The sequence below is a fragment of the Hippoglossus hippoglossus genome, chromosome 6, assembly GCF_009819705.1.
Source record: "Hippoglossus hippoglossus isolate fHipHip1 chromosome 6, fHipHip1.pri, whole genome shotgun sequence".
NCBI classification, from domain to species: domain Eukaryota; kingdom Metazoa; phylum Chordata; class Actinopteri; order Pleuronectiformes; family Pleuronectidae; genus Hippoglossus; species Hippoglossus hippoglossus.
In genome coordinates this window covers 25,476,414-25,501,395 of record NC_047156.1, presented here as the reverse complement: position 1 = coordinate 25,501,395, position 24,982 = coordinate 25,476,414, and the positions used below count along the sequence as shown (strand labels likewise).

At 40.4% G+C, this 24,982-nt stretch overlaps 1 protein-coding gene across 1 annotated transcript; it reads left to right on the top strand.

Moving 5' to 3' along the window:
• The first annotated feature begins 1,402 nt into the window (after positions 1–1,402).
• On the top strand, positions 1,403–24,708 carry tmtc3 (transmembrane O-mannosyltransferase targeting cadherins 3). The gene is made up of 14 exons (XM_034587162.1): positions 1,403–1,867; positions 2,618–2,831; positions 3,181–3,399; positions 7,703–7,802; positions 8,670–8,785; positions 10,639–10,811; positions 13,939–14,191; positions 16,130–16,278; positions 16,604–16,721; positions 16,940–17,051; positions 18,331–18,434; positions 18,864–19,033; positions 19,833–20,059; positions 21,877–24,708. The coding sequence occupies exons 2-14, from the start codon at positions 2,643–2,645 to the stop codon at positions 22,752–22,754; spliced, it is 2,808 nt and encodes a 935-aa protein (XP_034443053.1). The 5' UTR covers positions 1,403–1,867; positions 2,618–2,642; the 3' UTR covers positions 22,755–24,708.
• Positions 24,709–24,982: the final 274 nt, after the last annotated feature.

Sequence of the window (24,982 nt, the reverse complement as noted above, 5' to 3'; positions counted from 1 at the left end):
CTGTGTGGGGGCAGCTGTCACTGCCGCCACACTGTCTGAGAGCAACTAAAGCTGTTTGTGATTTATTCAATGAGATATAGACTGGTTCGTGAAAGTGTATTAGCTCTCAGGGGGTTGGACTCCAAATGAATCAAGACAAGCTCCACATCTATCAGATCCATATGCATGATCTTGGTGTCTATGGATAGATAGGAACTCAAAGGCTGTGTTCCCAGTGTCAGTTACAGTGTGACTGATACTGTGCCAGAGTAAACTGTTATAAACCAAAGGAAAAATGTACATTTTTAAAACTTGCCTTGAATTCTACATAAGATGGTGAATAACTCCATGATAGCAATGGTGCACAGAGATGCCACTGCTCATGTAGACATGTATTGACTACAACTGTACCAAAGTAGAAGGAAATACCACAAAGACACAAAGTTTTTAGTAACGGTCAGACCAGGAACACTCTCCATTTATATGTATTCTCTCTAGGCTGAATACATGTATTCAGTGTTTTTGTGTTACAAGACAGCAAAGAGAGACTCACAACATTTGACTTTCCAATTGCATATAAACCATTTACAGTTGTATTTACTATCAGAAGTTGACTTTGGCCCAAATGTTTTCCTTATGACGCGATCTCATAGACATTCTCCAAGGACTCTTAGTTAAATACACTAACACCCATAAGAACATTTAAAATGGACTTATTGTTACTCCTTCAACTTTAATATATTTTTTATGAGTTCTTAACTTTTTGGTTGAAAAGCATCAGTGCATATACTAGACAAAGGACAAACAAAGCTGTACACAACAAACAGCTACTGACCTACTACTTTATTTATTTATTCGGGAATTCGGCCGTATTAAAATAGATCACATACGAGCACAGAAAGTAGAAAATAATAAAACAGATGTGAAGGGTTGACACCATAACTGTACGCAGCGTCTCGACCAGCCATGCCTCGGGAACAATAACAAGTAAGTAAACGTTCCCAAACTGGTCCGAATCTCCCTGAATAAGTCACAAACAGCGGTGGTTGGTCTCAGACAGTGTGGCAGCAGAGACAGAAGCCTCCGAAAGAAGGTGGGAGCTGCCGCGGCAGGTGCCCTGATGCAGCCTGGCAGCAGCGGGACTTCAAGCTTCAGTTCAATGACACAAAACAAAGGCAAAGCATTAACAGCATATCAGCAGCATCGGTACAAATAGGACAAAGAAACCAACCAAATAAACGAGACTGTTTCACAATACAAGTGGAGAAACACAGATCAATTCTTCTTGGTGCTCAGAACAGTAACACGCGGATAAACATCTGGGAATAAGTCGCAAACAGCGGTGGTTGCCATCAAACAGGGCGGCAGCTGTGGCAACTGACAGCTGCCTCAAATTGCGGCAACTGCCTTTACAGATCAGTGGCAGGTTCTGTTGCCACCGGAAGTGCCCCTACGAGCTGCCGCTGCCACGATTTGAGCTCGCTGTCTCTCCCTCCACGGAGTGACGCTTTGGCTGCTGCTAGGTTACATCTGACAACAGTGGGCTAAAGAAGCGGTAGCTAAGGAACATAAACCTCGTAAAAAGCAAAGCGTGCACTCGCACAGGGAACGCTCACCGTAAAGACCTGTGGACGTGACATTAGTCGCCATAAAGCCCCACGTTAAACTTGGTATTGGTCGTACACTCGCTTGGATTTCTAAACAGCACCCAGACTTTTGACCCCAACATTTCCCATGCGCGGTCACCCCTGCCCCGGAAGTGGTTGCGATGCAGCGTCTGCGCTAGCTTGCACAAAGTTGAATTCCGCTAGATGAATTGTGTTCTCGTGTGCGTGAAACCATTCCAAGTGCTTGTGAAATCACCCCTGCCTGCTCTGCTTAAGACACGGTGAGTGGGGGGGGATTCGAGAAAGACTTGAAAAAATACACCCATCTTCTTCATGCGGCTGAGATCAAGCTAGTTAGCCGTAGCTGCTAAATTAGCTTTACCGTTAGCTAGCGCTGTGTTGCAGCAGCCACTGGAGGAAACAGAACATGCTAAGAGTCTCCTCGTCATGCCACGATTCAGTGATCGACTAGTAGCACTGTGGATGTTATTCGTTCAACCAACGCCTCTAGTCAGGAAACTACTTAAACCCTTTAATATGCGTTAGCAATGGTTTGTGGTTGTCATCTAGAGAAACCATCCATTGCTTTTGCTGCCACTGTCACTGTACTAAACCGCTTGCTAGACTATTTGACTTTTCAGCATGTATCCCGACATTTGTTTGACCTTTTGCCTTGTTTGCCTGCAATCTTATATATCAACATTTCCCCGACTTGAGTCATCCACAAACCAAAGAGTATATCACGATAGCAAATTATAAATTCGCTCTGAGAGAGGGGTTAACTGTGGCATCAGGGATTTTAAGTTATCATAACATAGATGGAGGAAGCGAGTTCAGAGAAGCAATGGGGGATTTGGGAAAGTGTATAATAATGCTGCACAAGTCATTTGAAGACTTGCATTGTTAATAGGATTGACCTGTTTTCAAAGTATAAATCCAAATTCATCATCATGACAAGGTGCCTGTTTAACACATCTTGATGTCAGATAGTTTTGATTCATCATATGTCTTTACTTCTTTTTCCTGGACAGTGATCAATGACGGCTTTGGTCAGCCATGGCTGCCGTGTCATGGAAGGAGATGTTACTTTTGACTGGACTGGTGGTGGGATGTTACTGGAACAGTCTGGCGTGCGGCTTTGCGTTTGATGATGTCTCTGCAATCCTCGACAACAAGGACCTTCGGCCGTCAACGCCTGTCCGCAACCTTTTCCTCAATGATTTCTGGGGGACGCCCATGGCTGAGGTAAAGGATGGTTCAGCACACACCACTGTCCTTTAATAGTTAAGGCCTACTTTTAGTTAACAGTTAAAAAAAACCTTTTCGGTAAAAGCTCAAGTGATGTTTCTCTGGAATTTTTGTTAAGGATGAGGATTGGTTTATTTCCAGTATGATTTATGTCAATTAAATGTACAGTATATTTGTCCATTGAAACCTTAAGGTTTTCAGTTACAACCTCCTTAAATTAACTTGACCTTTGAGGTTAATTTGAAGAATAACTCAAAAGCTTATCCAAACATTCGTTAGCTTTTATTATCTCTCTTGTTCGTCAACTTGTTTGCATATGTTTGCATAAATATGTGTCCCACTACAGGAGAGGAGCCATAAATCCTACCGACCCCTCACCGTATTCACCTTCCGGCTGAACTACCTCTTCAGTGAGCTGAGCGCAGCTTCATACCATCTGCTCAATGTGGTTTTACACGCTGTGGTGTGTGTGCTTTTCCTGCGAGTGACCCGATTGTTCTTGGACAGGACTTTCAGCTTGGTGGCGGCTCTGCTGTTTGCTGTGCATCCCATTCATACCGAAGCTGTAAGTGTACTTTGAAAATATAATGTCTGTTATGGCAAAAAAACAACCTTTGCATTAAAAACATTGTCAAGACAAAAATGATTAACAGAAATCACAGTGACTGTTGCTGTGTTAAATCACTGACGTAGCTTGTAAATTAGAAGATTCTTTTCTGCTAAAATGTCCACTGAAATGGTCTCATTAGTCCTCAACAGCCGCAGACTGCACATCGGGAGCACAGGGACATTTTCCGGTGGCCCGATAGTCTTTTTCGCCTTGAACTGGTAACTTGACCAGCAGTAATATAGCAATCAGGAATGAGGTGACGGACCTTTCAAATCCACTTATCTGGCAACCGAGGTAATGACGTATCTCGTTAATGCACACAGTAGCCAAATGATTTAAAAGCTCCGCTATCTTAAATAGTTGTAGCAGCCGTGCACCCGCTTCTGAGTATTATAACAAGTTGCCAGCAGAAGAAAAGGAAAGGTGGAGAAGAGAGGGAGAGAATTAAGAAGATAAAAGCTCTTGCCTCAGATGCAGCTAAATACTGCAAAATAAGCGATATGTTTGCCAGAAAGGGACCAGGTCAGTCAAGTGACACTCACACTGTGACTGTGCAGCAGTACAGGACTGGGATCAAACCAGCCTCCACTCCGAAACACAGGCTCAATATAGCCCCCAAGCCCCCCACTCATTTCACAGTGCGCATTGTTTTTAAGCATTAAGTTAAGAGCGTGTTTTTAATTTCAAAATAAAAGCGACCTTCCTGTAAATGGGATGTCACATTTGTTCAGTTTGTGAATGCATGAGTGAATTAATGAGGTAACATATTAATATATTAAAACACACAAATTAATTGAAGTGACTGAAGTAATGCTAAAAGTTATGGTAAAAAAGTATGACTGCGTATGAAACTATTTCAGAGAAAATTGAAAGAACCAATGATTTCTCATTTAAAGACTGAAACTTTATAATGAAGAAAAACTTCAAGCAACAAAATAACAGACTGTCACTGTTTCCTCTGTTTCCACAGACTAATTTCATGTCCTTATGACAGTTCACCACCTCAGAGTCTCACTCTGACCATATCAGGACAAACTGATTAAGTAAAAGTCTTTGGAAATATCATAATTCACTGTTTTGGTTGTGGCAGAAAGGGAGATTCTATGGCATTTGACAATAATGAAGTGGGTTAGCCTACAAAATTTGAGGTCTGGTGCTTTGCATGAAAAGGGTGGCCTGGAAAAGAGTCAAATTCCTGGCCTGAATTATTCTCCCAGTCCGCCCCTGGTCCTCAATGTGATGTATTCCATTAAAGTAATCTGTGAGAGATCAATTTGAAATGGAGTGAGGAATGAGAATCAAGCTTGTGATGTTTGTTGGACTTTTTCGTTACACTAACAAGTGTGGCTTGGTGTCACCACTAAAAGTTACTGTTTTCTTGTCAAAAGCTTTTTTATTCAAGTGTCCTCATTCAATTGGATCTTCATAAGACGTCTTCAGTTTTAGCTAGAAGACACTGCTCATTTATATTCAGCTTCAAGTGAGGCCCCTGTCTAAACTGAAATCCTTTCATCAAGTGATGTCCCACCACACTGGAAAGATTAGGATTGTTGGAGAAATGTTCGGGCTGGGACATAATATCTACACTGCAGGCAACAAACATCCATCTACGACTGTATAACTGAATATTATCACTCACCATGCACTGAAATGCGACAATTCTTAAATATATTGTACAGAATTGAAGAGCCAATGCATCAGGTTCGAAAACAGTGGTGCTCCTGTTAAGATGCTAAACAAACATAGGTATGAAGCCTGAAATGTACAGTGGAAAAGAGAAAACATGCATTCACTGAACAGGGGAGGAAGATATCACTTGTACGACATTGCAGATGGGCAGGTGGCTGTATTTTTGTCCAAATGAAGCTGGATGCATGCTTTATCTTCAGTATCAGCACTAAATATGTCCTACCTAATCAACAACTAATTTCTATTGTTTTTATATGATTGTCAAAAATAATATAACAGTGAAAAAGAGGTAAATCAACTGTCCACATGAACATTGTTAGATTCTGCCCCTTGTTGCCTGCTTGGGTGCTTTGAGCATACCTGATACAAGCCACCAATTCTGCATTGGGGAATGTGTTGATGTACTTGCTATGAATTCACTTATAGAGAGAGTAAGGGAACCACAGCTAAAGCAGTCATCATTTTAATTAACTTCTCTTTGTACATCAGTGGTTATTAGGCCTCCTTATCAGACGATGAAAGTTGCTTTGAGCTGCATTTGATTCCTTAAATATTATTTATTTTAAAAAACTTTAGATAGAGATTCTTATTCAAATCAGAATTGCCTTTTTTACAGCTGTTGTATCATGGATTGTTATCAAGATCATGCAGTTGTTGGAACTTGAACAGAAACCAAAATCCTTTTCCTTATTGTTGATCATTTGATGTTAATCTCAGTCTCTTCTATAAAGGGCCTGTCTGAATAGCCTCTTCCCCAATTAGGACTTGTAATTCATCCTATTCAGCATAGCTGAACTGATGACCAGGCTGGACCTGGCCAGGGCAGAAAAACAAAGAAAACATTCTGCTTCTTGGGGTGGAGTGCTACTGTTACACAGCATGCACCACTGCACCAATCTTCCTCATGGCGTTCTGTAGTCTATGAGTCCCCGAGACTTCTTAAATGGAAACAATTTGCCTCACAAATGAGCCCTTAGAGTTAGTCCAGCAAGTGTCCTTTATGTTATCGCTGTCTGGAATCTTTCTCTGAACGGATCATTTGTTTTTGAGTTATGCTCCAAGCACTGAAGGTTCCTTCATGATAAGTTCGTACAAAGGGTCTCTGTGTGTCCCCATGGGTCCCTCTGTGTGTTTTTATGGTTATCTGTCTTTTTGAATGGAAACTTCAGTCTTTTTTAGTATCTCCAAGTACCTTCACATACAATTATTTAGTGTACTCCACCACGGTGTCTTAATGCTATAAAATCGCATTATGGGAAGCACTAACTGAAAGCAGCAAACCATTGGCTGTGCAGTCGGACAGAAAATGGGATTGTTACTCTGAGGAAATCAGCCAAATTGAGCTAACTGCATTCAGCTTTCATATCACTGTGCTGAATTAGTTTTGATAGACTGTCAAAACAATTTTAAGGCTGTCTGTTGGCAGATGTTGTACTGAATGTTCCTCAGATTTCATCCTTAGCTTCCTTGGCACTGTTGAGAACTGGTATTAACAAGTAATCTGATCACATATGGACAGCAAGTACAGATGTGAATGTACCCAAGATGCAATTTAGATCCTGTCACTAGGATCACATTTAGAGGTTGTCATGTGGCCTCATTCATATAGCTGTGTTAATACAAATGTGTCCTGGGCCACACACGAAGGAGTGCTTACTCAGCTGACTTCAGTCCTCTGACCCCAATGAAGCCAAGATATTGTTTCACTTGTATGTGTTTCACATACGTTGATTGTATTTGTGACCACCACTTGTCGATCTTCTATTTTTAAAACCTGTCGATTTTCTACTTTTAAAATCTTATTTCATTGTAGAGCTGAAAACAACATCATTGATTCACTTCTCTATCTCTCTCTCCCCCCCCCCCCCAGTCATGTGACCTATACCAATGTCTTACAGCGGTCACTGTAATGAACTACAACACCGAATGTATGATGGGGGCATATAGTAACTGTTTTCTCAGTATCCGTCCTTGTATCAAAATGGCCCCTGCATAAGAATTAGCCCACTTTATCAAGTGGGCTAATGTAGCATTTTGGTTGCTCAGTAACATTTAAGCATAGGTTACAGAAATTTCTGTTTTTGCAGCTGTCTTTAATGGGCAGTCAGTGACTTATTTCCTTACAATGCATTTGCCTTGTTAATTTTAGATATAAATACCTTTTTCTAGGAAGTTCTAACCCATGTTTCATACTTGGGGTGCTATTTAGTGATAAATACTAGGAATAACAGCCTGCTCTATTATAAAGTGCTTTGTAGCTCCATTTTTGGGACCTTATAAATGATTGTGAGAATGTTGTTTCTTCCACACGAGGGCAGTCATCATTTACACAAATGACAGACAAAGCTGTCAGAGAGCCTACTTTATGGATGTATATGTGCATGTGATCCGCTTAGATGATTGACCTCAGTCAACCTGTATTCACAGCTGGATTCTATATATTGGTTTACTCAAGGTGTATCTGGAATTTTCTATTTTAGGAACATATTTTATCAGTGACATTTTCCTAAAGTTTAAGTTAAGTAAATTAAGGGCTGACATACTGACTGCTTTCTCTTTTTATTATCAGGTCACAGGTGTGGTTGGCAGAGCTGAACTTCTCTCTTCAATCTTCCTCCTGGCTGCTTTCCTTGCCTACACAAAATCAACAGGTGCAGACCACTCCATTGGTAAGTCTAATACTGCTCACCAGTCACTCATTTATCTATGTCCTATCTACAAGACATACATGGTTCATGTAAGTTTTTTTTTTTCTTCTGCCCTTCAGTGAAAACATTTTGAGGCAGAAAAGCAAATCCAACATTCCAACATGTGACTGTAGGACATGAGTCTTCCTGAAAAGCAAAAGCAAAAAAAAAAAAAAAATACTACAGTCAAATGTTTGTGTGAATGAGGATGTTTGTGGCAACAGGCGTGGTTTGGAGAGGATTAAACATCCGGCTCAGAGGACAATTTCTCAGGGCTGAAGGCCCATTCAGTGTTCATTTTGAATTTGTTTATATTAGGTAGGGGTTGTTTATACTTACAGAGATTAATTAAAGAATATGTTTGACCTACTTGTCTACTACTACTACTACTCAGTGTTTTAAATTATTATGCAGTTGTACCTGAATTCCCGTGAATACCATTTTTTGACTTTGAAGTAACAGAAACTTACAAGCAAATATTTGTGACAAAAAAAATAATCTTACTTTGTTTGATAATCTCACTTTGTTTAATACACTTTTTCAGTTACAAGACGGGGCACTGATTTGATTTTCCAAACTCAATTGAATTTGGAAGTTTTTCCAGACACTTAACTTTTTTTACATCTTCCTGGCATTGTTGTATTTCTAAGCCTGTCTCCCCTTACAAACAATGAGATGACTAAACTGTTATGGTTTATTTGTATTTATATGCGCTGTTAAGTAGATCACCTGCCAAGTGTGTGTTAGCACTGTTCCTCATATACCTGAAACCTCTTTAAGCTGTATACAAATGAAAATGCTTGTTGTTATCGGTTGTCTGTAATTTATGTATATTGTCCTTTTTTTCAGTTTGGGCACCCATCGCTTTGACAGTTGTTTTAGTGGCTGCAGCAACACTGTGTAAAGAGCAGGGAATCACTGTCGTTGGCATCTGCTGTGTCCATGAAGTGTTTGTTGCACAAGGGGTAAGGCTCCTTAATCTCGGTTACTCCTCGTTCCTGTTGGTCACACTCTCCACATGGTTCTAGCACATATCGTTAGCATACAGTTAGTTCAAGATTCAGTGTGTAAGATTTAGGTGAAAGGGATCTATTGGCTTTGAATATAAAATAATCCTGCTGATGTTTTCACTAGTGTAATCATCAAATTGTACAAATTGTTGTTTTCTTCACCCTAGAATGGGCCTTGTATTTACATATTCCTCTCTACGGAGGCCGCTATGTTTTTTACAGTGTCTAAACTGGAAAAACTAAACACCTTGATTTTTTTATGACAACTGAAGGCTGCGGTTGTCTTTCATATTGGGAAGGGGAGGGTGAGGTGAGGGGTATTCAGCTGCAACATGCAACTTCACTACTAGATGTCACTAAATTCTACACACTGAACCTTTAAATTATGCCCAACCCTAGTTCTGTCTGTGTGTGTGTGTGTGTGTGTGTGTGTGTGTGTGTGTGTGTGTGTGTGTGTGTGTGTGTGTGTGTGTGTGTGTGTGTGTGTGTGTGTGTGTGTGTGTGTGTGTGTGTATTATATATGTAAATATGAGTGTTAAGGCTGCACGACATTAGGAAAACATGCAATATGCGATAACGTTGCAATGGCGATATGACTTGCGATAAATAAACAAATGCTCAAGTATATGGAGTTAAAGTCTTTCTGCTTTGGGTTCGCTTCTAACATAGACCCCCTACAGTGCAGACACTATTCAAACAACATGGTATTATTGAAAAAATTCCACCTGGCCGTGGACGCTAGGACCACGGACAGCTCCACAGCCCTAGCGAGAGGGCGCACACCCAGGGAGCCATGCACAGCTCAACTAAGTTCAGTTATCTGTGTTATGGACGTTTTCTGGAAGCTGGTGAAAGGAGAACTCAGGCAGCAGCTGATGTCTTATGCAGAAGAATTTAATGTAGACTTGATGCCTAAAGGAGACCAGAAGGTGGAACAATATACAAAGCAAAATTAACAAATGTCACCCACAAGTCTGAAGATGTCTCCCACAGCATCCCCATATATCTCCCTCTACTTGCGCCACCCGTTCCAACAGCACATCCATGAATGGCTAGAATTGCTGTCACTCTCTATGTTACATGTAGGTGTTTGCATCCTATTGGATAGTTAAGCCTAAAGTATGCATTCCTAGATCACATTGTCCTTATGTCTTGCCACTGGTGAAATTTAGTGAGTGGAAGTTGGTGCCTCTCTGTCTGGCACATCTAAATTAGATATGAAAGTCCCTAAACGTAGACACTACAATGTACTGTTGGTTGGTCCTTTATCTATAATCTGAACTTGAGTTCTGCTTAGAGAGAGAAGGGAGTATGTGTGGAATAAGAGAAGGCACTCTTCTCTTAATGGTGTACAGATATAATATACACTATATACATAATATATAGTGGCATATACAGTAATGTGTGAGGATGGTCAAAAATCCCTCAACAATCTGAATATCTGTAATTTATTATGTAGGGCAGCAGGGCTCCATCTGATTGGCCAAATATATTGACATGCAGAGTGTGGATGCATGGTACATTGAACCCCATTTAGCAGTTCAAGCTGTCTTTAGCGATCCATATATCGTGCATGTTGATATCCCGATGGTGGTAAATTTTAGATATATTGTGCAGCCCTAACATGTATGGATGTATATAAACACACACACAGACATTAATAGACAGACATTCATATTTAACATATTTTTGGGATTAATTGTTCCTTAATCGCATGGCAGGTTGGATTTTAAAGTATAAAAGACGACTGCACACACACTGTTGAATTGACTTTTCCTTCTTGCTTTTATCCTAAATGCTACTCTTAGTTTTCCCTGCCCATGCTGTTGGACACACTGCGGCAAGTTGTGCAGGGTAAAGATGGTTTTCCCTACTCTCTCCTGCAAACTCTGCTGAAGCTCATTGTCCTCGTCATCAGCACCCTGCTGCTTGTCATCATCAGGGTCCAAATCATCCAGTCACAGCTTCCTGTCTTCACCAGGTAGGCAGCATTTTCTCATCATAGGCAACAAGTTGTTGCTGTAATTGCAAATTTCTGTCTTATGATATGTAAAGCGTCCTGGTTTGTTATTGACTTTATAGAACAATATCAGGCTATGATCTTAAAAATACACTGAAAGTGAGCTATTTCACATATTATAACACTGAACTTTGTGATGTGATTATTTTTAGGATGAATTGTTTACCTCATTGTCAAATCCTCTAGCTCTTCAGCTGCTGCAGCTTTCTGGACAAAGTGAAACATTTGTAGATGCTAGGCAGTGGAATACAGTCAAAGTCATGGTTCTGAATGTAAATGGATGGCAGGATTATAAACAGACATTACACACTTATTTGCGATTATGTAATAGTTTACATAATGTCTATGTTTATTTGATTAAAGTAGAAAATCTTCCCATGGCTTCTGACTTCCTGCAGCTGATGGATGTGACTAACAGACCTTTTGTAGTGCAGAGAGCTCCGCATGAATACACACATTGTACATTTGCATTGTAGCTGATTTTATTCAGTGACTTGATATCCAGAGCTTACAACAAGCAGTTGTGTGGACTTCCAAAGCCAATGCCACAACAACCCGACAAGCACATTAAAAAAAATATTCCCTGTAATCCACAGTAAAGTAAGCTACCATGTTTTTTTCAAAGAGTCACCATTAAGGACTGTCCGTCTTTTGCTCGTGGACCGTTCCTCGTATGGGCCTCATACTTGGCATAGGTATTGTTAAAGGGATAATTCACCCAAAAATTCAACTTCACTCATTATCTTCTCACCACTATGGCCGATAGAGGGCTGGGTGAAGGGTTTGAGTCCACAAAACACTTCTGGAGTCTCAGAAGTTAACTTTGTAGCAGCCGAATCCGATACTAAAGGGACAAAAGCTAACAGCAGAAAATCACTGTCCATCTTTCTCTCAATTCAGTTTGTCTTTATAAGCAGCAACAATCACAAATGAATATGAAATAAAGACATGCTGTCTCTGTTTGTATGGAGGCAGAGCTGTAAAAGGTAATACAAAAAATGCTCAGTATTTATATGAAGTACGTGACCAGTTAGAAGGCTATGCCAGTGGCCAAATGTTAACGGTTTTATTGGACTAAATATTTATTGCACATAAACTATGAAAACTATGAAATTGTCTGTACAGGATGCCACACAGATGCAAACTAGTGATTTTTCTTTGAGAAGATAACATTCCAGACAATTAGCCACAATTCACTAATCCCCTCCCTGTAATCCTAAAGCTGTCTCCAGATTGTCTCAGAGAAATTCTTTGCTCAAACCAAAACACGACCACATAATACGACAATCATCTTTCCAGTTGTGATTCATTTCCAAAGCGGTGGTCCTGTAAAATAATTTGGGACTGCCAATTGTGCCAGAGCAGTTCGGATACATATAGGTGCTGGAGGTGCCTATCTTGAACACCAAAAAGAGAGAGATCATGAGAAAAGGAAGTCGGGATCTCACCTATCAGCTGTATAGACTTAACATGTTCACTGTGACTGGAGGATAAACAGAAACGCAGTCTTAATACACATTTTAGATTATATGTTTTCGTTGCCAGAGCCTTCGACAGATGGGATATATATATATTTTTTGTGTGATTATAGTTGCTTTTATTTATTTATTTATTTATACGACCTGGTTAGTTGGTTGTCCATCTGAAATTGGTACAGGTAAAACATTACATCATTTCTATTGATACTTGCCATGGACAAAATCAAGGTCAAAAGAGGATGAATCCAAATGTTTGAGCTGACCCCATATGCACTTATATCCCGAAGCAAACTGTCATAACAATAGATCATTTATGTATTTAAGTGTACTGACCTTTTGCTTTACCAAAATGAAAAAAAAATGCATTGATCTTGCAAAACAATGAGATTTCATCTCTTAACTGGTGTTCTTGGGATTATGGTTGTTATGATGAGTTTTGCGGGCTAACTGATGACAATGGCAGTGTGCGGGTATCCTGTACCAGATTAAATGTGAAAAATGTAAACAGTAAGATGCATTATTCAGATGCACTGAACGGAAACAGCAATAAATACTGCATGTCACGCAACTCAATAGTGGTGTGGTGAGACTGTCCCCACACTGTCCCACTTTCAAAAAAAACAATTTCAACAAGAAAATCTTGTTGTAAAACGGAATACAAAACCACATATTTTGGATTAATGTTGTTTTAAACCAGATGCAACCAGCAAAATGTTCAAACACTAACGTTTTGTGCAAGCATTTGAAAATGCACCATCCTGCCAAGCACACTATGCTGTGTGCAAGAGTATCAGCTCGGGCATTATCATTGGACAAGCCCTTATTTACCATCCCCATATCCTTGGTGGTTTTGCCAAAACTAGAAGGGTAGCGCGTTGGCTGTGTCTTGATATCTTACAAAAGATAAGATGTCTTTTCAAGTTGGGGAAAAGATTCCTTTCAAGGGCATTCAAAACTGTCATACTAGACCTCTAAAATAAGCTAGAAGGGTGCATACCTCTGCCAAGGTTTTTCCCTTTTAATTATCCAAAATTAAGTGACTCTCCATATTCTAATTTGTCCTGCCACACAATGAACCAAAACATTCTTTACACTTCTCATAATAATCTTTCATAATAGGAAGAAATCTCTGAATTGGTGTTTTGCTCCGTTGCTGCATTGAATAGCTGTATGCAGTGCTATTTGCCATCTGCTCACTCACGCTATCATCCTGACACTCTCAGGATGCAGTTGAGTGAGTACCCGGAACTGGCATGCATTGCAGTTCTCTCTCTCTCTCTCACGCAAGAACTTATCATTCACTCTTTAGTTTGTGTACCTGTCATTTGGAAACTGTTGCGCGTCAGAGCGCATACACATGCACCCTGACCACCGCAATAGATTGAATGGGTTCCGTGGGAAACGCTGCAGAAATATAACCTCCTTGGTGGAGAAAATAAAGATGTTGCTTTATTTTAGTGGCATTTTTCAAAATCATTATTGTCTTCTATAGTCTTACCCTTTTTCCTCACCAATATAATGCCAGTATTCCATAATGCACATGTTTTAGTCTCCTGCTCTACCCAGCGTTAATGGTAGGATTCATTTTTTTCTTCTGTTTCCTCTTGCAGATTTGATAACCCAGCGGCAGTCAGCCCCACTCCTACTAGACAACTGACTTTCAACTACCTACTTCCTGTCAATGCATGGCTTCTGCTGAATCCCTCAGAGCTTTGCTGCGACTGGACCATGGGCACCATCCCTCTGGTGGAGTCACTTCTAGATCTCCGCAACCTGGCCACACTGGTCTTCTACACTTTTCTTGGCCTGTTGGCCTATTACAGCCTGCGCAACAGACACAGCTCTGCCAAGACTGTCATCATGGTGAGAGGAAGACTTCGGTGCATTTTGATTTGATTTTGATTACATGTGCGGCTACAATTTACATATGGTTAAAGGTTGGAAGTTAGACTGCTGCATTGGTTAGTATGTTATGGTCCAGATGCTGACTGAGCTGCTTTTGTAGAATCTGTAGGATATAGACAATATTTTAAAGAAAAGTCCACGTGCAGAGTAAAAGAGACACATTGACTGGACTGCATCGGCTCTCCGCTTTTTAATTTATCAGCATTCATCAAAACGTGATAGAAGAAAGTCCGACTAAAAGCTGTACTGTGAATGGAAGGCGAAGTCCGTGGATATCCAGTGTCCACACCGGAATCAAAGGAGCCTCCTGTATTTGTCATTAGATATTACGTCTTGGACTTTAACTTTGTAGCTCCCCTTTTCTTTAACTTACAGACATGGGTATATTCACTCCAAACTACTCAGATTGGGCTGAACAGTTTCACTGGATATAAATAGCTTGAATGTGTAAGGGGGAAAAAATGGCTTTTATTAAAGCCATCAAATAAAGTAGTTTCTCGTGTTGACCAGCCACAGTCCCACTTCAACAGAAATGGCAGATAATGATGCTTTATTTAAATAAATTGGGTATTTGAACAGCCAATGCAAAAATACCATAGCTTGTACATTCTTCACATAATTATCGATATTAGCTTTATCAAAAAATCGAATAAATTACTTTTAAATCAAGCAAACTAAGTAAAGAAAATGACACACATTAGGGTTATAACTACCAGCACAAATGAACAGAGATAAAGCATAAGGAATAAATGAGTGGTGACTGCTCATTGTGTCATGCAGAAACAAATTAGCTTCTGTTGTGCAACAGGGTCGTGTACATAAAGGTCAGTAAACTTCCAAGCAGTATTGCTTTTAGCTTCGGATTCAGAAAAGGGCACCACAAATCACCACAAACTTAACTCAATTATGACATATGTAGTGTTTACTCTGGTTTGCTAAGAGCATTGTGGAATATATTGCATAAGATCCTACTGCATCAACCTACTTGGCATCATTGCAAGTCCACCATCTGTCTGAAATTGTTTTGGATAAGAGTTTTTTTTACTAGGGGACCTTCTAGGGAGTGCCTTTTAATACCTTCAATATGGTGGCTGCTTGCAGTGCACTAGGCCACACATCATCAACAACGAAGAGTGGCTAGGGCTTTGGCCATATCTAGCAACTGCTAGAATCCACTGTCATAAAATGATAAAGACACAGTAAAAACACATAACATCACATGAAAGCAAGTCTATAAAAATGGGTTTTAAGAAGTGATTTAAAAGAAGACACTGACTCTGCCAGCCTTATCTCCTCAGGTAGGCTGTTCCAAAGCCGAGGGCCCCTGATGGCGAAAGCACGGTCGCCTTTAGTTTTCAACCTCAGAACAGTAAGCAGGGCTCCACCTGAGGATCTAAGGCTGCGTGCAGGCACATAAGGGGTCAATCATGTTGTGATGTAGCTTGAGGCCAGACCCTGGTGTGCTTTAAAAGTGATCTCTCAATCCTAAATTGGACAGGGAGCCAATGGAGAGAAGCAAGGATCGGGGTGATGTGATGTAGCCTTTTAAGACCAGTCCGAAGCTGATAATAATCATGATACAAAATTTTCACCCATTTCATCTCTACCTGGGGACCAACATTGACTTGGGTGATGGCTCCACTACTCTTAGAGATGTATTGAATGAAATAGTAGTAGTGGATAGTAGTAAAACAGAAAATGGAAATAAAGTACATACACAAATATTATATTTATATATATATATATATATATATATATATATATATATATACACACACAATTCAGTTACATTTTATATTCTAAATGTTTTGTACACTTGTTTAAGTCAAATCTCTGGTGTTTGTTTAATAGTGGATAACATGGACTGAAGTAATATTTTTATTGTCTTTCACTTAGGCCCTGTCTTTGATCGTCCTTCCTTTTATTCCTGCATCCAACCTCTTCTTCCCTGTGGGTTTCGTTGTGGCAGAGAGGGTACTTTATGTGCCCAGTATGGGCTTCTGTGTTCTCGTTGCACATGGGTTCAAGATTGTCTCGCATAAAGGGTGAGTACTCGTCCAAAATTATGATTCCTTTTAATTCCTTATGACGGTAAAATGAGCAAACAACTAAAATTTTTCTGTTGTGCAAACACTTAAAACTCACTTGCCTCAGGGAAACATGAAAACTATATCTGTTGTAAACATGTTTTTTCACTAAGCAGTTGTTACTACAATGTTAATGTTGCCCTTTATTTTCTAAAATGAGGTGCAGACATTATTGCATACAAACAAAGTAAAAGCTATTGATATAAAGTCCACGGTTCACCCTTACTGCTCATGCTCTGAAATAATGCATTTGGAAAACTTTCCTTCACATTTTCCTTTGCAGTCACTTGAAGATGTCCTGGTTGATGATTGGAGTGCTTTTAACTACACATGCAGTGAAAACCTTCAATAGGAATTGGGACTGGGAGTCAGAATATACTCTGTTCACCTCTGCCCTTAAGGTAAGATGGAAAGAATTTTGGCAGCATTGCCAGTGTCAGGTGGCCACCTTACCGGTTTAGCCTGGCCACTATCCAAAGTTAGAATGTCTTTAATTACCTTATGAAATACAGTCTTACAAAAGACTAGTCTTTTCTATACAATAACGATTTGTCAGTTTTTTTTTATAACAAGCCATACTTATAATTCATTATGTTCCTTAAACGGTCTGTCACTTCAGGTCAACAAGAACAATGCCAAGTTGTGGAACAATGTTGGCCATGCTCTAGAGAACCAAAATAATTATGCAAAGGCTTTGCAGTTTTTTCTCCAGGCCACTCGTGTCCAGCCAGGTAAGAAACGTAAATCAGGTATTTATAAATCATCTCACTGTTTTGCCATTTGGGTGACACACATAGTCAAACCCATTCAACTACTTACCTCTGCCAAGGAGTTTGTGGTTTCATCAACGTTCTCTTGTCTGTTTGTCAGTTAGCAGGATTACGCAAAAGCTAATCCTGCTAAGAAAGTTGTGAGGTATGTTGTTAGTCTTGGCAGAGGGATACAGCTTTCTACTTTCTCTTTAGGGAAGAGATTATTATGAGATTTCACATGATGTGTTTCCTGCAGAGGAGCCCCCCCAAGCTCTTTGAGGCACGAGGCCAGATGAGTCTGTGGCTGAACGTGCTCCTGAGCTGCCTCAGTTCAGCACAGAGGGGTTGTCCATGATGGCTTTTAGTTTTCTTCTCATCCTCATCTCAAAATTGCTTGCATAATGTCTTTTAAAGTGACTCTGATAGTTTTCACCGTCTATACCTTCTAGATGAAGTACAGAAATGATCAAAATTGTATCTTTATAACTACATTTTTTACAGTAGAATTAGACTGCAGCCCTGCAGACTGCCTTTAGTCAGAGTGAGAAGCTACATCTTAAGTGAGGCAATCTCACCTGGCAGGTAGCTCATCGAAGTCCTGACTTTCCCCATGTGTCTGAGGTTGCGAGTTCAAACCCCAGGTGATGTACAATAGCTCTGAAATTGCCTGGCCCCGACCTATTGGTGCTTATAGCGGCTAAAATGATGCTTGTTACAATGCAGTTCCTCTCTGACGTTGATGGCTTATTTTGCCCATGTTGTGCCATGTATCATGTACAAAACATGGTGTGGATGTGTTAACGAGTTTGTAAAACTTAATTTTGATTAGAGGGAATTTTAAATATGTATTACATATTATGTACAGTTACAGGCAACCTCCCTGCGTCTTATACATTATTTGTCAGGAAGTCTGTCATCAGCTGAGACAGGAACACTTTCGTAATTTGATTAACGATGTGAACACAACCCAATGAGGATTTCCTGCTGTACTTTTCACGAAGCCTCATTTCGACTTGTCCTGACTGACCCCTTTCAACACCACACTTTTCTTACTGCTTCCCTGAAAGATTATTCTGCTTCTAAATGCACCTTTTTGGTTTGTTTCTCAGTATTTATGCTTGTCAATAGTTGGGTTATTTGTGGAATGTTAATGCAAAGTACAGAGGGAGAAACGTGTCAAAATCCAGTGTAAATAGACAGTAACCGGCTAGGTTAAAATCTCTTTTAAAATCTCATACTATGTACAATGTTTTTGCAGATGACATTGGTGCTCACATGAATGTTGGAAGAACCTACAAGAACTTGAACAAGTCCAGAGAGGCAGAAGATGCCTACTTGGTGGCCAAATCCCTCATGCCACAGGTATGTCATCATGTTCAATCAGGCAAAGCGACAACTCTTAGTTATTTTCTTGCTTCCTTCTGTGCACCTGTCCTCACTTGTCTTCACTTTTTGTTTTGTTTGTGGGTGTAGGTATATGTCTGTCATAATCAGTCTTGGCCACTAACTTGAATCAGGTCAACTGGCACATGCCACAGCACTTTATGCAATTTATTATACACCTCTGGGTGCAGCTCCCACTTCACTTCCCTTCTATTTATCTTTGTACAATCTTTAATATTAACATCTGGCTCCCATCACCACCGAGACTCCATTTAGAAAAACAGTGGTCATAGTCATGGCGGTTAAAGTTACAAAGCACATTAACATTGTCATCATGTTTCTTTCCTTTAAATCCTCTCTAGTTCTCAGACTCCAGTGAGACTAATGAATTCTCTCTCCACTCATCAGGTTATTCCTGGTAAGAAGTATGCGACTCGCGTGGCTCCTAACCATCTGAACGTTTACATAAACCTGGCCAATCTGATTCGGGCCAACGAATCGCGCCTAGAAGAGGCCGACCAGCTCTACCGACAAGCGATCAGCATGAGACCAGACTTCAAACAAGCATACATTAGCAGGCAAGATTCCCAACTTTGTACCCATCCCATGATATAACAGCCTTTGTTGTGTCTATACATGTACACACAATTACAATAACCACCATTATTTCAGCTTTCCAATTTGGAGGGAATACGTTATAAAATGTCAAATGATTAGTTCAAAACCCTGGAAATGGCACATACTTGAATTTCAATTCAGTGCGCTCCTCCTCCAACAGAACCTTCTGTAATGATCCCATCCCTTCTACATTAAGTCATTGACAAGCAGTTGTTCCTTGTAACTAGATCTCATCTTTTGTTTACCCTTTCTACTCTGAAATACATTCTGTAATGTTTCTAGATTCTCACTTGTTTGCATAATGTTCATTCACTAAGTAATTAGACCTCTTCACATTTTATATATTTTGTTATGATGCAGTCTTTTGAAATCATTTAAATTTATTCTCGCATCAACTATAAATGCTGAATATTCCATAATGATTAAGCAAAAACAATTATAAATTTGGATATTTGTAAAAAAAGAAATAAGGAGAAACGGAAATATCACATAGATTTAAGTTTTCAGACCCTTTGCTGTGATGACTGATATTTATGCAAATTCTTTCAATCTTATGGACGTTTCTACGCTTTGATTGGAGTCCACTGTTAGTAAATTCAAGGTTTCACAGCTGACCGAGGGAAAACCTAATCCATTGCATCAGACTAGTCTCTCAGTGGACAGGTTTTACAGTACATCATCCCATCGTGTAAAATAATTGTCAATCTATGACTTCTGTGATTTGTGTGACTTGATTTCTTGAATTTGGCTTTGACTCAGAGGGGAGCTCCTTCTGAAGATGAACAAGCTCACAGAGGCCCGGGACGCCTACCTCCGAGCCTTGGAGCTTGATCGTGCCAATGCTGATCTGTGGTACAACCTGGCTATCGTCAATATTGAAATGAAGGACCCATCAGAGGCCCTGAAGAACTTCAACCACGCCCTGGAGCTCAACCCACGCCACAAGCTGGCACTCTTCAACTCAGCACTTCTCATGCAGGAGTCAGGTGAGTGAGGTCTGAGTGAATAGTTTAACTCAAATCCAGTCTCCAGCTCGAGTACAATTAGTAATCCTAATGGAAAGTATTCTTTGCTCTCCTTTAAAGTCTTGTAATGTGAACTGTTGCTAACAAAAGGAAATAACGTAATATTCACCTTCAGGGTGTAGCCAGGTTCTCAGGCATTGCCCTTTGTGCTCCTATGAACCCTACGTGCACTGGGGCAATAGCCAAGTTTCTGTCAGGGAAGACTTCAATGATTTGTAAAAACAACTAAAGAGGTGAGTCATTTAGGTGGACGTTTTTCAGATGCTTGTTTACCATCACTCTCACCTCGGGACAACTCTGAGACCAGTCATTCTTTGATATGATGTCATCTCAGGTGTAAAGGTTTGCCTTAGAGTAGCAAACACTTGATTTATTTCACCCACTAAAAAGAGAGACTTTCTGATTGATAACAAGTTCTTTCATTATTCCTCAAGATGTTCTGTGTTTATCACTAATGCATCTCGCTTCCTCCATCAGATTTTATCTTTCAAACAAGGAAGTATCACATTCTTTAAATGATTCGCCCCACTCAGTTTTAAAAACACACAGTTTTTGTGTTCGTTTTTCCTCAAGTCCTGAAATGACTTGAGCGTGGTTGCCAAATGAAACGCAGCATTGTGTGAATGAAGAAAACATGTAGAACATCACACTTACAGTTCATATGATTCGAGGTTTTTTTTACATTTTCATTGCATTCTCCAGTAGCTCTGCTTTGTGTAGGCCATTTTTAATACTCAGCTATCTCTCAGATGACAAATCAGATGACAAATACAGTTCAACAAAGGGTCACTTGTAAGCTGCAGCAATACACACACTTCCTACAGCGAAGCTCTAATGGACGACCGTACGAATGCTTTGCAGACTCTTTTCAAATAATTATTCAGCTGGATTCTTCGTCACCCAATTCTTATAATCTTTTCTGGTATTCTAGTGGGCTGTGGTGTATGATGATTTTATCCTCATCCCTACTTCATCCCTTCTTCCACTAATCTATGTGTTCACCTTTTTTATAATCCCACAAATTGCCTGTAGCTATTATGGAGGTGTACTGCTAAACAGAATCAGGTTCTGAACAAGAGGCAGATTTGCATGTCAGTTTTTCCCTCTTCAATGTAATGGGGGAGGCATCATCCGACCATGTGCTTCGAGATCATGCTTTGGCCTTACTTTGACCTGAACTGTAACATATACCCAAACCCTGGCGTTAATTATATTCCAACATGTAGATTAATATCAGTGGTCAAGAGGGAATAGGCCTGTCCAAAAATTAAGTGACATGACATTTATTCCTAACAATAACCATAACCCAGACATTAGTTATCTGTAGACAGTGTAGATGGATATCAGTAGTGGATTGGGGATAGAGCTGTTTTACAGGTGAAGGCCTTTTTACGACCTTCTGGCAAGAAGCCTGCACAAGCTGAGTAAAATGAATGGTGCCAAGTTGTCGTTGTAGCATAAGTCAGCTGCTTTATACAAAGTCCACAAACAGTGTTATCTTTCTGAATTACTTCCAGGCTTTGCCAGGCTTTGGTATCATGACTGCCCCCTCAGGGCAGCTTTGCTCAAACGTTTCCTCCATTTTCCTTTTATAGCTTTATAGGTCGGGACAGGTTTTAGAGCATCCTGCTGGATCGACGATTAAAAGCAGTTGTATTGACTGTAAACTGTACAGTTGACTGTACATGTTCAAAAATGTTCATATAATACATGATGGCCCTAGTAGTGATTATAAAGATAAATGTCTCATTATTCTGTGTGTCTGCTTTCTTTGACAGGTGAGCCAAAGTTCTGGCCTGAGGCTAACCGTCGATTCCTCACCTATGTGGAGGAGGAGCCTGAAGACGCCAACGGCTACTTCAACCTTGGTATGCTAGCAATGGATGCCAATGAAAATGCAGCAGCTGAAAGGTGGATGCGCAAAGCCATCGGTTTGCAGGCCGGCTTCCGCAGTGCCCTGTTTAACCTGGCGTTGCTTTACTCTCAGTCCAAACGCGAGATTAATGCACTGCCTGTGCTGGACGAACTCCTGCGCCACCACCCGGAGCACATCAAGGGTCTAATTCTGAAGGGCGACATCCTCATGAACCACAAGAAGGACACAAATGGAGCCAAAGCCTGCTTTGAGCGCATTTTACACATGGACCCCACCAATGTTCAAGGCAAGCACAATTTGTGCGTGGTTTACTTCGAGGAGCGTAACCTGCCACGGGCCGAGCGCTGCCTGGAGGAAACACTGGCCCTGGCCCCAAACGAGGAGTATGTGCGTCGTCACTTGAGCATTGTGCGCAGTAAAATGGCTGCCATGAGCTCAGCCGGGCATCCGCTTACTTCAGCAGAGGGAGCCACTGTGACAGCCAAGGAGGAAGAGCTGAGCAAAGTTGAGGAAGTGATTGAGGAGGTTGCTGAGGGTGGGGAGGAAGGGAGGGGTGTCGATGCTGTTGGAAATGGGGCTGGGGATGAGAAGAATGTGCGGAAATCCTCTGTAGAAAGCCTCGGCGGAGTGGGCGTGGATAAATCAGAGTCTTTGGACAATAGCCAGTCTGACAAGCGGACTAAGGGTAAGTCCACAAAAGAGATTACAGATATAGAGAAAAAAAGAGCAGCTGCCTTGAAGAGACTAGAGGAGATTGAGCGCATATTAAGTGGTGATTGACATTTTTGTTTATAGCTGGACTACTTTTATAGAGCTCTTTACGCATTCTTAATCAATTGACATTTTATTTGATTTAATCATGCAGGGCCGCTCAGCATGATCTTGTTGTTCTAACACTGATTGTGTAAAGAAGGGAAATGGTTATCTGCACATGAAACTAATAATAATAAGCACAAGGCCAATTTGGGGTAATCTATTTAAAGCTTAAGGCATACGTAGATGCCAGTGTGTGTGTGTGTGTGTGTGTGTGCGCTTGATATGAATGTGATCTCACATATCATAGGTCTCCAGCAGTTATACGTATATATATATATTTTTTTTTTTTTTTTTTCAAACGTGTAGTCATTGTTTATCACTGGATTTTTCTTTTCTATTTGTTCACTAAGATGTGACTCACTCCTGTGTTATTGTCTTTAAAAACAGAATGATTGTATCATGGACAATTAAAGGAAATGATGTGTTCCCCAGATTTCCTCAAGGCAGGATGATATCTGCAGAGTGTGTGCCTCTAAATAACCCAAACCACACTGAGAACAAAATAACCCGTCGCACCACATAAACTCTAGGCTCACGATCCATTTCAATGTCTGCAAATATTTATTGATCTTTCCTGCCACTTCCTGTCGACTACATCATCAGCCTGTACGCTCACAGCTGCCCTCACTTCAAAATGTCATTGTGATCCCATCTAAAGACTATTATTTCATTCCCTTTGTCACATTACCTAATTGCATCTCCACGTCCGGCTGCCATCCTTTAGACACTGCAGCCTTATTGTGTTTGTTTCCCAGAGAATGTTTTCTTTTTCTCAGTAAACTGCCCCACACAAAAGTCTTTGACCTGGGAAATGCCCATTTTGTGTGACCGTCAACAATGATGTACTCTCATCCTCAGAGTCAGGCTTCATCATGTGTTCTTCATTTTCCTCCCACTTCACAGGAGGAATTTTTACAGCACATTTGTAGAAAACAGATCTCCTCCTTCATCCTGCTCCACAGCAGCAATGAGGTTTTATCGTTCTGGTACTAAAATATAATTTGGATTTTCCACATTTTCATAAATACTCAGCGTCTCTCTGTAGTCACTTCCAAAAGCTTTGTCCAAGTAAACAAATTAAAACTTGAAATAAACTCAGAACTTAACATGTCCTTCCTGTTCCTGTTTGCGCTGGCTCCTCTCCTCTGTCACGACAACTCTGTGTTCCGATTGAAAGAACAATTTTTGTTATTGCACACGTGTGGAGCATAGCCAAGGGCAGCCCTGATGGTCATGAACTTAACACGAGCAGACCTGTGACTAGCTGTGAGGCAGGTCCGCTGGGTTTAGCTCATCACACCCATTACAAAGCAAAGTGAGTATGACTGTTTCTTCCTTGTGAGCTGCTGTGAACTTCTTCACAGCTCTCATGATCTTCCAGTTTTCGCTTCCCAGTGCAATAATTAGTTTTCAGCTCAATGGTTATGCTCAGTGCAATTTTTCGAAGTGGCGTTGAGGAAAGAACACTAATTACCGTCACTTAGGAGCACTGTGGTGGTACTAAGGAGCCTTGCTATGTATTGACCGTGTTAAGCCCTGAAATTCTATGTACATATATTTACAGTGTTCTTTTCATCCAGTGTTATTTATTCCTTTTTATATGCACTGCAAATGCTGTAGCTGATTTTGTTCACCGATGACAGTATGCTTTGAATCCATGGTGCATTGTTTTGTCACCACTCATTTTTCATATTTACTGTAGTACATGTCATAGATGTTTGGAATATTAAATCAGACAGTCTGGCCCAAAAAGTAGGTACAGCTTTGAACGAGGAAGCGTTTGGTTTGCAACATATTCTTTTTCACTTCATTTTGCTGTGTGAATGATTTTTTTGTACGATTTAAGATTTTTGTTTTTTATGCAATAACCCTTGGTGGTGGGGGTCTCGGTTATTAAATAAAGTGAGGTGACAACTCATCACTTTTGTCCTATTGTGTCGTTTGGCAATATGTATGCAGTCGTGGCCTTCCTGTTGGTAACTGCATATATATCATGTAATGTGGATCATACTGTACCAGTCATATCGTGCCATCCTTCTGCAGGATGTCAAGCCCAGCACCAATCTAATTTCCCATCCCAAATTGAGCTCCAAATTGAAATCCAATGTACCAAAAGTATGCTAACGTTTGTCTCTCTGACCAATTCAATTTAGGATGTAATGTAGTTTATAAATACACGCAGCATCTTATAC